This window comes from Dicentrarchus labrax, unplaced genomic scaffold, assembly GCF_905237075.1.
Source record: "Dicentrarchus labrax unplaced genomic scaffold, dlabrax2021, whole genome shotgun sequence".
Lineage (NCBI taxonomy): Eukaryota > Metazoa > Chordata > Actinopteri > Moronidae > Dicentrarchus > Dicentrarchus labrax.
In genome coordinates, this window is record NW_026136721.1 from 21,101,021 (window position 1) to 21,118,012 (window position 16,992).

Sequence of the window (16,992 nt, forward strand, 5' to 3'; positions counted from 1 at the left end):
ACAGTCTAAATATACATCTAAGTTTACATTGACAGAAGTCCCTGAACTTGGAGAGCCACTGATAACTGTTGATGGCAGTTGGTGATTAATTTTTCTCTAATAATAATAATTTTATTATAGAAGAAGCTCATGAAGTCATTGCTACTTAAGTTTATGGGGATATGTGGCTCGATAGAGCTGTGACTCTCTGTCAGCCTGGCTACAGTGCTGAAGAGGAACCTAGGGTTGTTCTTATTTTCTTCTATTAGTGCTGAGTAATAGGCTCGTCTGGCATTACGGAGGGCCTTTCTATAAATCTTAAGATCATCTTGCCAATTTGAGCGATATTCTGATAATTTGGAAGAGCGCCATTTCCTTTCAGATTTCCTAGCTATTTGCTTTAACTGGCGGGTTTGGTGGTTATACCAAGGTGCTAGTCTCCTATGTTTTAATAATTTCCTTTTATAGGAGCGATAGAGTCTAATGTTGATCGTAGTGAGCCTGTAGCACTATCGACAAGATTATCAATTTCAGAGGGACTAAAGTTGTTATAGGACTCTGTTAAATTCAGACATGGCATTGAATTAAACACTGAAGGAATCTCCTCCTTAAATTTAGCTACAGCACTGTCAGATAGACATCTGCTGTAGGAAGTTTTGCCTAATGGCTTATAATCTAATAGTATGAATTCAAAAGTTATTAAATAATGGTCAGATAGGAAAGGATTATGTGGGAAGACTATTAAATGTTCAATATCAATGCCATATGATAGAACAAGGTCAAGAGTGTGATTAAAACAATGAGTTGGTTTATTTACACTCTGACAGAAGCCAATTGAGTCTATTAATGATATAAATGCATTACTAAGGCTGTCATTGTCAACATCCACATGAATATTAAAATCACCTACAATAATTACTTTATCTGATTTAAGGACTAAGCTTGATAGAAACTCTGAAAATTCAGATATAAAGTCAGAGTACGGTCCAGGAGCGCGGTACACTATAACAAATAGAACTGGCTGCAGTGTTTTCCAGTTTGGGTGAGAAAGACTAAGAACAAGGCTTTCAAATGAATTATAACTTAGTTTAGGTTTAGGGTCCATTAAAACGCTCGAATCATATATAGCTGCTACTCCACCTCCTCGGCCTGTGCCTCGAGGAATGTGAGTATTAATATGACTGGGGGTGGATTCATTTAGGCTAACATACTCCTCGTGGGACAACCAGGTCTCAGTAAGACAAAGTAAATCAATATCATAATCTGATATTAATTCATTCACTAGAACAGCTTTAGAGGACAGAGACCTGATATTTAACAGCCCACATTTCATTCTCTTATTTTGTGCTACTGAGGAGTTGGTTTTAATTTTTATTAGATTTTTATGTTGAACTCCTCTTGTTTTTATTTCTTTAAATAATTTAGGTGGTCGGGGGACAGACACAGTCTCTATGGGGTTTTGGGTGGGTGACTGTTCTAAAGAAAGAGCAGAGAAGTGTGTAAGACAGCAGCTCTGCTTCCTGGTCCTAACTCTGGACTGTCAGGTTTTAGAAATAAACTTCGCCATATTTCTAGATAAGAGAGCCGCTCCATCCAAAGTGGGATGGATGCCGTCTCTCCTAATCAGACCAGGTTTTCCCCAAAAGGCTTCCAGTTATCAATGAAGCCCACATCGTTTGCTGGACACCACCTCGACAGCCAGCGGTGGAATGACGACATGCGGCTATACATGTCATCACTGGTCACATTGGGCAGGGGTCCAGAGAAAACTACGGTGTCCGACATTGTCTTAGCATAGTTACACACCGACTCCACATTAATCTTAGTGACCTCCGATTGGCGTAAACGGGTGTCGTTACCGCCGACGTGGATAACAATCTTACTGTATTTACGTTTATCTTTAGCCAGCAGTTTTAAATTTGATTCAATGTCGCCCGCTCTGGCCCCAGGGATACATTTAACCATGGCCGCTGGCTTCACTAACTTCACGTTTCTGACTATGGAGCTGCCAATAATCAGAGTTGGTTCCTCAGCGGGTGTATCGCTGAGAGGGGAAAATGTATTAGAAACGTGAAGCGGTTGGTGGTGACCTGTGGGCTTCGCCGTTCTAGCCTTCCTTCGCTCAGTCACCCAGCCTCCCTGTCTTCCCGGCTGCTCGGGAACTACCGGGGATCTACAGAGCTAACAGAAGCTACCTTCGGTCGGACCGCACCGGCTACTGGGGGCTGACTAACTATAGCGGCTAAAGATATCTCAGTGGTGCGGTGCCGTTCCTCTAACTCACTAAGCCTCGCCTCCAGCGCAGTAAATAAACTACATTTAATACAGGTACCATTATCTTTAAAGGAGGCAGAGGAATAACTGAACATCTGACACACTGAGCAGGACAGAGGAGAGGGAGAGGGAGAAGCCATAGCTAACTCTAATGCTAATGAAACTAGAGTGTATGAAAAACTTTGAAAGTAGTGAAAAGTCCCAAAAGAGGGAGAAACTCCAAGTGTTTAAGTAGAACTAGTCTACGTTTAAATGTTAAGCGGGTAAATAACCGCTGTAACGAGTAAAACTAATTTATATTTAGCGTTCACTGACAGAGCTACAGCACCAAACAGTGTACACAGAGCAGGAAGTAAACCGGAAGTGAGTCAGTACGCTTACCGTAGCACGTCCAATCCAATTCAGGTGCATTAAAAGGCAATATCGGCTCGATCACATTTTTCCTGCCATAAATGTTAAGTGTAACAGCTTGTACATGCCTCTGTAACCAGTCAAGATATTTTAATCAGTTTTGCCAATCCTCGCAGGATCATTCAATCTCACTCTTTTCTAAATGGCACAGCAAATGACTCCAGAGGTTTTTAATTCAGTCGCTATGTGTAATCCATCTCTGAGGAGAAGTCTACAGTACCTCTGTCTCTGTGAAGCTGCCTTACAATGGTTAATATCTGGCTTTAACGTTGACATTTTAAAGGAATTTACTTCAGTTGTTTAATTCAATAGCCTCACCCTCCCATTCCACAAGTGAGAGAAATTACAGTGGCTACAAAACTCATGAAAAAGGCTAAAGGACTTATCTAGAGCCAGTGTTTGATTTGTCCATTCTGGGCTACTGTACATGGCAGACTCTGTGGAAGAGGACCAGCTCCCTCTGTAGATAAAAACGGCTCATTCCAAGGTAACATAAACATTTTCAGGTGACTATACATTAATGAAAAATAAAGATCCTCCTAAATGTTACACACTTGAAGACACTTGATTGTAGGCCTAGCAATAAGTCACAGAGACAACAGAGAAAATAATGTTCTCTATCTATTCTCTTTCAAGGAGATTCATTAACAACATGTCAGGGTCCCCGGCTGGCTCAATGTTCTTGTCGTCTCCACGGTCTGATGCTTTACAGGATAGATTGACATTTCTGGGATCAGGTCTGTCCCAAAACAATACTCATACGTTTTTTTCTGCTATAACGGTTTTTGTGGAGATCCCCCTTTTAAAGCTACTGGAAGTGATGGGGAACAAGAAACTAATTACCCTTTCAGTGGACATATGGGTAGGTGATTATTGCATTAAAACACACTTTAATGTGAACCTTTCCTTTAATAGAGCATAACATTTCATAAAACAACATATAACCTGTCAGTAATTCACTATCTGCACTGAACATTTGATGGCTTAACTTGTGTGTGTTACAATTCATAGACTGCTCTATTCCTTCCTTGCCTTCCCAGAACCACGCAGGGCATTGAGGTCACAGCACGGCTCTCCTGCTGCTGAACTTTCATTGCACAGCTCACTGGTGCAACAGATTGACACTCTGAGAGTGGAAGGGCTCCCGCAAAGCTGGAACATGCTGCAGTCTAAAGAAAAAGCTCCCACTGAAAAATACCATCACTTGACCATGACTTCCTGGAACAAATCTGGAAAGATTCCATTCGCTAAAGTTGCTGGATTTGTTTGTCATGTGTTTACAATCTACAATTTTGTCATGCAAACATAACATCTACTGTATGTCTGTTCGTCCTGGGAGAGGGGTCCCTACTATGTTGCTCTTTCTGAGGTTTCTTCTGTTTTTTTGAATGGGTATGGATGATTTCTTCCTGTACAGACTCTAAAACCCCTTAAGGGAAAATGTATGAACTTGACTTGATAAAAAAAAATATTATTCCTTTCTGGTTTGTGTATGTCTTTAAACTCCGGAAACAGGCTGGTTTGCATGTAAAGCAGTAAAATGAGATGCAAAAATAATTCAAGTACACTAAAGTACCATATATATAACAACCCTTATATATTGATATTGTCTCACTTTCCCAGAGACTTGATTAAAAAAACAACTCAGAAATTCCATGAGCAATGGAAACCGAAAGATTAAGACAATAAAAACTCACATAAATAACATACAGCAAACAAACAAAGGGTGGACACATTATCTCAACAACATATATTGATCCAGAAAGACATACAGAAAACAAACGTGAGTAAATGTGAACTTACCTGCTACTTTTTCGGGGCAGAGGTAGATCCTTCTGGGAAGGAAGAGAAAGAAAAAGAGGGTGAGAGCCTGATTAGATTAGTTTTTATCGTGCAATCTATAGGACTGTAGACAATATCATAATGTATACCTTCTACGTATAAGTGTGGTATTGAAATATGTATTGGTAATTCCTGTAATCTCTTATTATAAACACTGTAAACAGAACAATTCAGTTAAAGACGGAAACAGATGATGAACATGCAATGTAAATTTAATTTAGTTAATTTAAAACTTAATTACTTAACTTTTTGTCTTATTTAATTCTGAATGTGTTTTTATTTTTATCTCCTCACATATTTCACAGATGTTGTTTTTACATATAAAGCAATTTGTTTCTTAGCATATAGACAGGTTGTGTATAAATCTTATTAATTCAAGGTCAAACACGTCTGTTTTTATGCAGCATAAATGGATTTACTGAGCTATCACAGAAGAGACGTACATTATTTTTCAAATGTTTGATGCAAGAATAACCAAACATTTGAGATGAAACACAGAAATCATAAAGCCACAGAAACCATTTTTGCTGTAAAATCATTTGCCACTTTGATGGAACCCCACAAACAATCATGCATCTTACAGTTAAACCATAGTGTCATCATTATAGTGCTAGCATCAAAAAATCAAATGTTAGAACAACTTCTCAACACTGAAGCCTTCCAAAGACAGTTAATTCCTGATGAATACTGTGGTTTAGAAAATGTAACACGCGTTTCAAGTGATGTCAAATATTCTGATAATAAAACGGTTCAGACTGTCATAGAGGAGGAGATTAATCAACAGTCAGTTTTGTGATTTCTCTGTTAATGTCTATGTCAGGTGGCTGTTTTTAGTTTTTATTAATCATGCTTAATTTTTCCCGCTGCAGCTCCACCCATGCTCCGCGTATTTGCTGGGAGGAGGCGGAGCCAGGACAGCCAAGACGGTGACGACCAGAGCCGACCACACTGAGCTTCACAACAGCTCTTCAGAAACCTGTGGGTGACGTCACAAAGAGTGCCTCCATTTTTAATCACAGTCTATGGTGTAGCAGTTTGAAAACTGATCCCTTCTAAGTATCCCTTCAGAGCTACAGGAACAACCAGGTTGAGTGGAGCCAAAGTCAATTTAAAAAATGTTGCTGCTATATTTATGACACTGGGACACAACAGCAAGGACCCTGATGTGATTAGGATCTATTGGGATGAATCTGTGTGGTGCTTGTTGCCCATCTATTCCCAATTTGATCGGCTTAGGTAAGATCACGTTACCCTCAATTTCTATTGTCAGCCTGTGCCGCGCTGCTCATCGAGCCATTTTCTGCAGCCCAGTGGCTCCGCTAAAAAGATATTATCATTCGTTTCTTTTCACTCAGGGAAGGCTTAATAACACAGAGCCACGTCAAAGAAATGAAAGGAATCCGAACGACAAACCCCGCCAGGGTCAGGAGTTGAAAACAAACACAAACGTGAGAGGAAAATAAGAGGAAAAATAAGAAACTGTAATTAGTTTTCCAGAGGATTTCATCCTGTTAGGAAAGGACAAGAATTTCTCTCTTTCTCCCTCTCTCTCTCTCTCTCTCTCTCTCTCCTCCACACACACACACACACACACACACACACACACACACACACACAGTCTATCTCTTTGTCTTTGTATAAGTAAACAAGCATTACAAAACCCAAACAAAGTCGAGCTGATGAAACATGACTTGACAGCTGGAGCTCTCATCTCCAAACAATCTCAAAACAAGCTTACTACCCAAACTCACTTTCCAGCACTGCGAGACTCTAATACTTGTACTTAATAAAAGAACTATGGGGAGCCAATGAGCAGCAGAAACCTGCTAGGCTGCAAAGACGTATTGTAATAAGTCAGAACCTTTATTTCAGCAAGTCGAAGAAATCATGATTATCTCTACTGGGGACTGAATAAGTGCAGCAGCTCAGCAGTAATCATATGAATATTAAAATTTGGCAAATGCTACTTGCACCAACTGGTATACATTGAATGAATAGTTATACATTATGGGAAATACATTTATTAATTAATTAATTAGAAACAGCTAGCCTGTCTCCTAATGTTCAATAATCTGCCTGAAAGCACGTCTGAAGCTCACAAATGAACACGTTATATCTCATTTGAGTAATCAATACACAAACAGAAAAGTAAAAAAACACATTTTGTGGTGGTTCTGTGCTGTTACTCTTTCTTGATAAACAGTTTTTCTGTGCAGCTTCTCCTCTGATTGTGTGGGAAGCTCACTGTGGCAGCGAAGAAATAGAATACATTATTATTTTTGTGGACAGATCAAACAAACATATATAAATGGTAAATGGACTGTACTTATATAGCGCCTTTCTAGTCTTCCGACCACTCAAAACGCTTTACACTACATGCTACATTCACCCATTCATACACATTCATACAGTGATGGCCAAAACCATCACAACTTCAGATTTAGCAAATAAGTGTCTTTCCCAAAATGTCCAACTATTAAAATACACATGGCGGCCTGGCAGCAGTTGTGAGTTCAGAGATTACTTTTCTTCAATGGGAGTGACATCACCCATCATAGTGAGCTCTTTCTGGGACAGCTAATGAGTTACATCATCAGGAGGAAGTGAGCTTGGCCAGGGTGACTTAGAGAGAGCCCCACAGGAGTCTTATATATGTGTGTGTGTGTGTGTGTGTGTGTGTGTGTGTGTGTGTGTGTGTGTGTGTGTGTCTGTGTAGTATGGGGTGATAGGGGTGGCTAATGGATAAAAACCCCAACACCTGCTCCCACTCACTGTCTCAGTCCAATGGACAGCTACTGTACGTGTTGTTGCCATGTTACTGGTCACTCAAGCATTTCGTAGATTATTCTCCTCAGTTCAAGCGACCATGACAAATTCTCAGTAATATCCATTTGGCTCGTAACACAGACCTTGAAATATATGTTACAAGACTTGTAAATGTAAACTGTAAGGTATAGGCAAAGAAAACCTATATGAAGCACATTACATAACATCAAGGATATTTTCAGACACTCAACTCAACTGTATGTGGTTGACTTATACCTCAGAGTACTGATACAATCCTAATATAAACTGCATAATGACATTAACATTTCATCTAAATCACATTTATGTTTTATCTAATTATGTATATTTATACTCTTCCATTTTATCTGAATAAGCAGTTGCCACTGCTGGCTGTTTTAGGAAGTCCTCAGGGCTGATCCTGACAGGTAAGTGAAGTTGTTGTATCAATAATGCTGAAAAGCTCATGGTGGTATACAACAGAAATAATAGCAATCACAGGCCTGCCCTGGAGGATCATTAAATGTGATTGTTCACCATTAAAAACCATTCTCTGTCTTCACAATTACACATATGAATGCCATGACGCAAAAAAAACACACAAACACACAATGATAACAACACACTGCATCAATTTCTGCCTGTGGGAAAATAGTTGGATACAGTTGAAAGGTGTGATTATGCCCCAACCAGCTACTTACCCCCAACACACACACACACACACACATACACACACACATTCACTGTGTTGCTGCTAAATGCTAATCGCTCTCCAAATTAAACAAGAAAATCAAGAGTAAGAAAATATTCTGATGTGACATGTGACAGCTGCATTTTTTTTTTTTTATCTTAAAGTGGCATTAAATATGTGGTTTTGCAGATCAAAGATGTTTGCACATACAAACACCTTCTTGTCACAGTTAATCCATTATGCACATTCTCCATGCTACAAGTAACTGCAAACTATTCACATACTCCTCAGCCACTACAGTTTGTTGTGAAAACGGCATTCAAGACAGATTAAAATATTAGACAACTCTCTGTCTGACAAGTAAAGAAACGGTGTCACACAATCTTTCCTTTTTCTTGCGGGTTTATATTTACCCAAGGACAAACCGAAGGCCAACTGGAAACCAAAGAAAAGAAAAATGTTAATATGCTGCTGCTCTGGGCAGAGTCATGAGGCTTCTGTTCTGTTTCTGCTGCCAAACGTGACAGCAGATTGCAAGGCAAATGTCATGCAGTGTATTCTTCATTTTAATAGCTCTACTTAAAAGCTTTGAATTCACTGGTCATTACACTGAGGTCGAAAATAATGTAATGGCTCATTAACTCACACTTTTGACCTATATTTCTTTCTTCTTTCACTGGATCTACTTTTTAACAAGTGCTATTTTTTCCTTACCTTGTCCATTTTCGTCTGTTTTGGGGATTAAGTTGGGCTCAAGCTTTTGTGCTTTATAGGCGTCTGGCGTGATAATTCAAGCCCAGTTAAAGAAGCCCAAGTATCCGAAGCTATTCCCAAATATATTCTGGCCCAGATCTGTTGCTTTGATGTACTCTTTGCTCTCTCGGTACAAAACCTACCCTTTCTGAATAATACTGACATCAGAAGGACGTGGTGAGGCAGAACAAAGCAGTGGGCATGGCGGTGAGTGACAGGACTTGGCAAAGAGAGCTGGATCTTCTGCAGTGATCACACTCTTATCCCTTGTGCTTAGCATATTGGAAATGGGCACACTGCCCAGAACAAAATATTGGACAAATTATGCTTGTGTGTGTGTGTGTGTGTGTGTGTGTGTGTGTGTGTGTGTGTGTGTGTGTGTGTGTGGCGTACTCTATACTCCTACAACAGAGAGGGGTGAGACATGTTGTATGACTTTGTTTGTGAGTGTGAGTGTATGAGCATATGGGTTAAGTGTATGTGTGTATGCTACACACACCTACAACTGTTCAGGACGGCAGGATCATCACCAGAGATGAAGACAACTCATCTCAGTGACACACACTCCCACACAGTGGAAAATAATTCCAGCCAAATTAAATGGACAGGATGGTGCCACAGATCACAATCATTGTAGCTGTTATGTGGTTTTCATAAAGCCAAAGTCCGTTATTTTGTGGCTGATTTAAGTGTTTTGGATGTGTACATTTAATAAATAAGAACAAGTAATGGGCATGTAAACAGTCGTACATGACCTCATGAATATCAAAACCAAAGCTAGCGAGGGTCCTTGTGTTGCTTGTCCCCTCTCTCTCCCCTCTCTCTCTCTCGCTGCTTTTCATGTTTGTCTTCAAACACAAGCGAAAATCTTTAAAAAAAAAAAAAAAGAAAGAAAAGGAAGAAGCCAGTAAAATAATAGTAGAATAAGGTCTGGTGTGTGTGTGGGGGGGACAATATAAGTCACTCTGGACAAAAACATCTGCTAAATTAATGCACTGTATTGTAATGTAATTTATTTCCTGTGTAATGATGGTGACAACACCCATGCCAAAAAGTCATGCCCTCAAAAAGATGTGCCAGTTGTGCCATGTGGATCTGCCGGAATGAGAGAGTGAGAGTGAGCAGGGAGGTGAGAAATGGGGAGACATGGACCTGAAACATGGGTGGATGGAGGAGGCAATGGAGGTGAAGGAGAACTGAGTGGAAAATAAAAGAGATGGTTATTTTGGAGGCGAGGGAGACAAATGGGGAGAGACAGAGAGAAGAACAAGACTTTGTGGATGACAGCAGGACGGATCAATCAGGATAACTAGTTACTGCAGGTGGCCATGAGAGAGAGACTGTCTCTCCCAGGAAGACCACACTGACAACAAAGCCCTCTGGCTGCTGTAGTAATAACGACAGGAGGAAAGGAGGAAGTCAGGTGACATTGTTATAGAGCTGCTCTTCATTTCCTGTTTCCAAACCGTTTTCAAATGGTTTTAGTTAAAATAAGTACTTAAAGCTAGGTAAACATTGTGGTTTGGGTTAAACTGGCTACTCGCTCAGAGGACCTTTATCATCATGGTTGAGGTTCAGAAACAATCGTGTGGTAATGGTTAAAAGAAACCAATGTTCAGTGTCAGAAGCAAACGGGAAACAAACAGCAGCTGCCCAATGTTTTTTGATCCATCCATCTCCTCCGACCTCCTCCCGACATCGTTCTGTAACATCACCTGACATTACTTCGGCCACTAGAGGGCTTTGTTACTTGAACGTAAACATACGTCCGTTTGGGGCGCTGGTTGAAGTGACTGATGTTGTTCTTCATGGAAGGAGAGACTCTTCCTGTGTGCCACTAGTTTAATGTTCAATTGTAAAATGTCCCTCTCAGTACAAGTATCTTGCTAATATATTACCCAGTGCTATATTATTATAATTTTTTCCTCTTAAACAACAATATTGGTACGTATCAACTGTATCAGTATTGGTCTTTGAAATCCAGTATCTGACAGCAGATGCTTCAGATGATTCGTTTAAATGTATGTACTTTTTTTATAGCCATATGTTCTTCCTTTTTAATCAAATATTGCCTGATCATGATCATAATTTCATACATTTTTAAGAAGGTTGTTTTTGTTAAATTAATTGATGAGAAAGCCTTTTTGAAAAAGAAAAACGAGATAATTCATACTAATTGATTTAAATGTTGAACAATTCCAATGACACTCAGCTCTACTTAAGTTTCAGCCCTAATTATATTCAGTGTCCAGACTAATAGATGAACAATGAAGTAATCTGTATGAAACACAAACATGACATACATGAACACACATGCAATCCTTTTTCTTTCTGCCCCCTCCCCTCCTCTGTCTCTCTCTGGTGTGAAAGTAGATCCAGCCAGTAAAGGGATCCAGATATTGTAATAGCCTCTTAAATGGGGTCTACTGTAGCCCACAGCTGCTGCCCGCCTCGGGTCTAAGCTACCCCTCCACCCCCTCCTCCTCCTGGCCTCCAGCCCTTTCAGCCCGTCCTGCTCCCGGTGGTTGGTCTTCCTCCCTGAGGGCACACAGGGCTGTTAGGCCACCATTAGTCCTGCTAATGGGCCTGACAACTGCGCCACATCCTCAGCATTTAGACCTCCTCTGTCTGAGATATGGATATCGACCACTTCAATGGAAATGGAGTGTAGGGGCAGGGGGTGGGAGTCGATTTGATATGTACATATAGGCACGAATGTTGTGCACAAACACACACAAGATGCTTGGTGTAGCCACAGTACAGTCAACTGAATGCATGGACACACACACACACACACACACACACACACACACACACACACAACACACACACACACACACACACACACACACACACACACACACTACTGTCCACTCAGCATCTGACTAAAATCAAAGTTTGACTCACCAGTGAGCTCATTATAAGAGAATGTGCTTTTTGCATTACATTTTAACCTTTATACCAACATCAAATTGCCTCCTGTCCCCCTGCCATGCTGCCCCTGTTGATATCCATGCGTGTCTAAATTTCAGCAACAATTTATTTCTGAGAAAAGATTTCAATCAAAAGGACTACTGAGTTTAGCAGAGTGACTGAATGACTTCTAATTTACACACTGAACTCATTTCAGCATAAGACAATTCCTTTTTTATTTTACGTTGACATAGCTCCATAAAACACATTGCTCACAAATCGGAAAGTGTGTTCCTGTATGAGCAATAACGTATAAGTAATGTGCACAGGACATCTACACAGAAGCTTATTTAGAGCTGAAACAATTAGTTGTTACAGTTTTTAATTAAGCAGAACTCCAAATATTCTTTGATCAAGCTTCTCAGATGTTAAGATCTGTTGCTTTTCTTAAGTCTTGTATTATTCTGAACCGAATATCTGAATTTTAGGACAAAATAAGACATCTGAAGTTGTGATAGCCTTTTTATCGAATTAGCAACTAATTGATCATATAAAAAAACATTGTTAGTTGGTAATACTTACTTAATACTACTAAAAATTGTCATCTTTTTAATAAAATGATTGCCAGTTTATAAATTAACATTTTTGCTGGTCTTCTTTGCTGTCTACGATTAAAAACTAAACGCCACTGGGGGTTTAGACTTGTGGTCATACAACACAAGCTGTTTGAAGAAGATTATTGTTAGAAATGAGCAATAAAAACTACTCATATTTCTGCCTTGACGAACTACTTTAACTCTCCCTGCACTTTTAACGGCTATACAAAGGCAACGATTATCAAAAGCCTCAGTATTAATGTCACTACGATACAGTCTTCAACAAACACTTCAGTAGCAGTTCAACAAAGGTAGAGCTGGTGTTTGAGGGAGCAGATAGTTCTGTATTCCTTAGAATAAAATGTTCCCCGGACTAACTCATTGATCATGAAATCTTTAATTTAGTCGCAGCTTTAATCCACCAGGCCTTACAGCAGGAGTCCAGCACCTGTAAGAATGGGAGCCTCGCTCAGTTTTACTGCCACATTTTACCAACTGATCCACATTTTGTGCAGGAAATCTTCCAACTTTTGATGACTGATCATCCAGAACAAAATATCTTGGCACAATGTGCAGCAGAGTACTTTTACTGTAAATTAACTCACAAGGAAGCAGAGAAGGACTGGCAGACAATGGCCTGCATAGTAAGCTTTGCCTGCCTCACTCGATTTCTTTCACACCCACAGCACGGAGGAAAGCCTCGAAGGAAGCTTTTACTGTACCAGTGCCTTCCTGTGTCTGTCATAATGTACAAGATAATAGGCTAAGTGACTGGCCTACATCATGAAAATGTAATAGAATAATCTACTCCATACTCAGCCACTTTAAGTAGCCCAGACTCAACATATGTCTGGTTATTATAGACTGGTATACATATTATTGTCAGTCTAAAACAATAAAAACAGGTCAGTTGCCCGCTACCTTTCTGGGTGCTGCCTTTCGTTATTCCAGAACTGTACTGGGACAATACATTCAATAAATGTATCTACTGTTTATAGTGAAGTAGCTATCCCTATTGTATTGTACTAGACCATTGTGTACAGTGTTGCAAATCAATGAGCTGGACTGTGTAATGGCTTAATTAGATTGTCTTATATGTTTTGTATTAATGTTGTGAATTACCATAATATATTTGACAAAATAGTTTTTTAATCCATAAGAAGTTTCTAATTCTTTTTATATCATGGCGATATTGCAATACAAAATTGGGTGATAGATGGTTTTTCCATGTTTCCAACTAAATCAACTGCCTCCAGTTTTATGGTCTTCTGCCTTTTCAAACTACATTCATGAACACACTCATGGGGCCCTTATTTTATGGTTAGAGATCTCTTTCGAACCATACATAGATCCACATGTGTTTAAAGGAGTGCATTAACTAATTTAAAGTACAACTCATCACAATGGCTATATTTATTTCCACCCTGTACATGTATGTGTGGACGAAGAACCAGCATATATCACAATGAAGCTAGTTTAAAGATTATGTGCCAATATTGTGACTTTATTTTGAAATATAAAAAGACATGTGGCCTGTGTCGTATGATGGGAAATCTCTATCAGACTAGCAATGTATCATTTGTTATATTTATATGAACCTTACAAAGGTGGTAAAACAGTTCTCACCTGCAGCCTCCGTCTTCGGATGATCCCAGAATCATCCATGGCGCGTGTCCGGGATCACACCTGTCGGACAGTCTCGTGGCTCCTGTGCTTTCCAGGTGACGGGGGCGAGAACAAGCCCCACTCTCGCGTGGCTTTCAGCTTGCCAGCACGGGTTGTTTATTCACAAATAAACCGATATGCTCATTATTTACCAGCGAGAAGCAGGTAATATCAGCGTGTAAAATAATATCATACGGCAAACAGAGAGATATAAACGCTATCTTCTCTGGCGCACAACAACAACAACAACAAAGAAAACTATCAAATATGACCAAAGTATTAAAGAAAAGTGCCGCTCTTGTGCTCGACCCCAGCGAGCATCCAGGCAGAGACTGACACAGACTACTGACTAGGCTGCTCTGTGGTGGGAACTGCTGAATAAGCCTCTCTCGGCTGCACGGTGGGATCAACTGAAGTCCAGCTGAGAGATAGAGGAGAAACCCCCCGAGCAGCGCACACTGTCACACCGAAGGTTATCACACCACAGATTAGATATACCAAACAAGTTTGCACACATCTTCACCTCGGTTCCCTCACAGCTCAAAACAAACATATGAATACTGCAAGCAGCTCACTGCACCAGCAACACCCAGCTGTCATCCTTTAAAAGAAAAAAATGCCTTCTATCACAAGGGATCGGCAGCAATCCGCTACATGTTAGTCCACATTCAAACACTCAGTCTGTGTGCTGTGGAGGCACCGGTGCATGCATGTACACGGAGTCCATTGCATATTGCACATTGCTACACAACGATTATATGACACACATCCAGGCGCTGTCAAGAGCCGTCTGTGTGCATTTAAAAAAAGACGAGATCAATGAGAATCATAGAGACTCTATACGTCCATCTGGGGAAAGATACACACACACACACATCGGCGCTGAAAGCAGGTTGATAACTTCACGTTTTCGTCCCCTGGTGGGTAGATTTGTCCGTTTTCCGTGCTCACTCGCAGGTATATACGATGCGTTCACGCTCCTCTTCTCCGATGTGACATTGCTTTTCTCGCGGAAAATGATCAGTGGTTGCTACACAGGCTTCGCTCCATCCTCAGCTCTTACCACCCACTTCCTACTACCAAATGACGTTTAACCCTTAAGCGACCAGAGGCTTGTCTTTTTTTCATTTATCAGGTAGGCTACTGTTTTTTTGTTTGTTTTTTACTATACTACTTATCAAGCCCACATTACCTGACAAAATTCTTCTTTGCACATTTGTCAGGTGCATCTGTCCAAAAATGGATGTAGACCTGAAACGATTAGTCAATTAATCGATTAGTAGATTAAGATTATTGTTAAATTGTCTCATTAATTATAAAGAATGGCATTGTGACAAAATGCTGCTCATTCTCAGGTTCCAGCTTCTCAAATGATTTACTTTCTCATATAAAATAGTCAATTGAATATCTTTGGGTTTTACCCTTAAGTATCTCTAGTTGTGTTGTGAGCAGTGTTGCTAAGAAGGAACCGTTCTTGCTGTTTTCCAAGAAAATGTACTGCATCAAGATCAGAGCATCAACAGCACTTGTTTTTATTATTTATTAATCAGCTGACTATTTTCTTGATTGATTGAACCCAAAACTTTGATTATAAAACACAGAAAAGCAGCAAATTCTCACTCTTGAGAGATAATTCTCAAGAGTAAGAAGTTGGAATAGGAGGTGGTTGGCATTTGTGCTTGAGCAATGACTTAAATAATTACTAGATTATGATTATAATGGCAGATAATTGTATTGCTTAATCAACTAATCATTTAAGCCCTAATAATACATGATATATTACATCATACCTTGACATTCATAGACAGCCCTCTCTATGGGGTTGACAGATCTTGCCCAACTTAATATGACCCATTACCTAATGTGCACAGAGAGTTACTAAATATTGTTATAAGTGCTTTATCAATATGTGTTTATGCTGTTTTGTCTGCCCATAGACCATACATGGGCCTGGACATGTAAATTTGATTGTCTAACTGAATTAACAGTCAACACAGCCTGCCGTCATGCTTCCATTGCTATTTCAAAATGGCATCAACCATTATGCATTATTCAACATTCACACCTGTCACACATAGGATTCACTGCCACTAACATTTCACAGCTCCTCACCCTTCAGTTACTTGCATCCCTGATCCACATGTTAATGAATGAACGTTGGCATAGAAACAAATTCCCACCATGGTGATTTTAAAGAGAAAGATCTGGAATGCTGTTGACATATTAACTGGAACTGCATGTCTTCTGAAGGTCTAATCTTCATAGCAAGTGAACCACCCTGTCCCCACAGAGTCTGCCAACAGATGTAGGATGTAACGTCAATAGAATGAATGCATTCCCTGATCAATACTAAAAGAAAGTCACCACTAAGCAGTACTAATCACTGATTATACTGAAACATTGAAGGGCAAAGTCCATCGCAGTGTTCACACAATGTGTTGTGTTTGTCAGGATGATGTTTCACTGTTAAACATTCTCACAAGAAAGAGAGAGAGAGAGAGAGAGAGAGAGAGAGAGAGAGAGAGAGAGAGAGAGAAATAGTAATGTTGGTCAAAGGTGGCTGGTGGGATGGATCAATGCGGAGAGAGAAAAACACGAGAGGCCAGGCAGCTGGTCCGACTCCAGCTCCAGGACGGAGGCAGACAAGAGAGAGACTTAGCGGCTTTTAGCTTTGTGGCCTTAGTGTTCCTCCAGTCTCTCTGAGCAGACGGAGCTGGCAGGCTTTAGTCCCTCTCACCCTGTGATTTATCACTGACAGATCACTCTGGGTTCAACCTCAGGACCCCATCACCAGCACTTCAAATCTCTCACTCTCAACCACACATATTAACCAGAACTCCCTCATCATTGCCGTATATTTTGTTAGAAAGAAGACCTAAGGGCTGCAGAGGTTACTTTCATTCATCATTATTATTACGATTAATCAATAAATGACTAATTGTTTCAGCTCTATGGCTCAATAAAATAAAAGACACAATAATACTTGACACCAATTAGGTTTTATTTATAAAAACACATTTTTAAAAGTGTCCTATGGCTTCTGGAATAAAACCAAACTTCATACAGGCAATTTTAAAAGCTTTC

At 40.0% G+C, this 16,992-nt stretch overlaps 1 protein-coding gene across 2 annotated transcripts in view; it reads right to left on the reverse strand.

Annotated features, from left to right (window-relative positions):
* The window catches only part of mast1a (microtubule associated serine/threonine kinase 1a), a 72,834-nt gene extending 57,784 nt beyond the window's left edge, over nt 1-15,050 (reverse strand). Inside the window, exons 1-2 of one of the 2 annotated variants that reach the window (XM_051383733.1) lie at nt 13,870-15,050; nt 4,468-4,496 (exon numbers count right to left, since the gene is read on the reverse strand). In XM_051383733.1, coding sequence (XP_051239693.1) covers nt 4,468-4,496; nt 13,870-13,908 — 68 coding nt within the window. In that variant the 5' untranslated portion in view covers nt 13,909-15,050. Of the gene's footprint in view, nt 1-4,467; nt 4,500-13,869 lie in introns of both variants that reach the window. The other variant, XM_051383732.1, reaches the window with a different exon arrangement.
* Nucleotides 15,051-16,992: the final 1,942 nt, after the last annotated feature.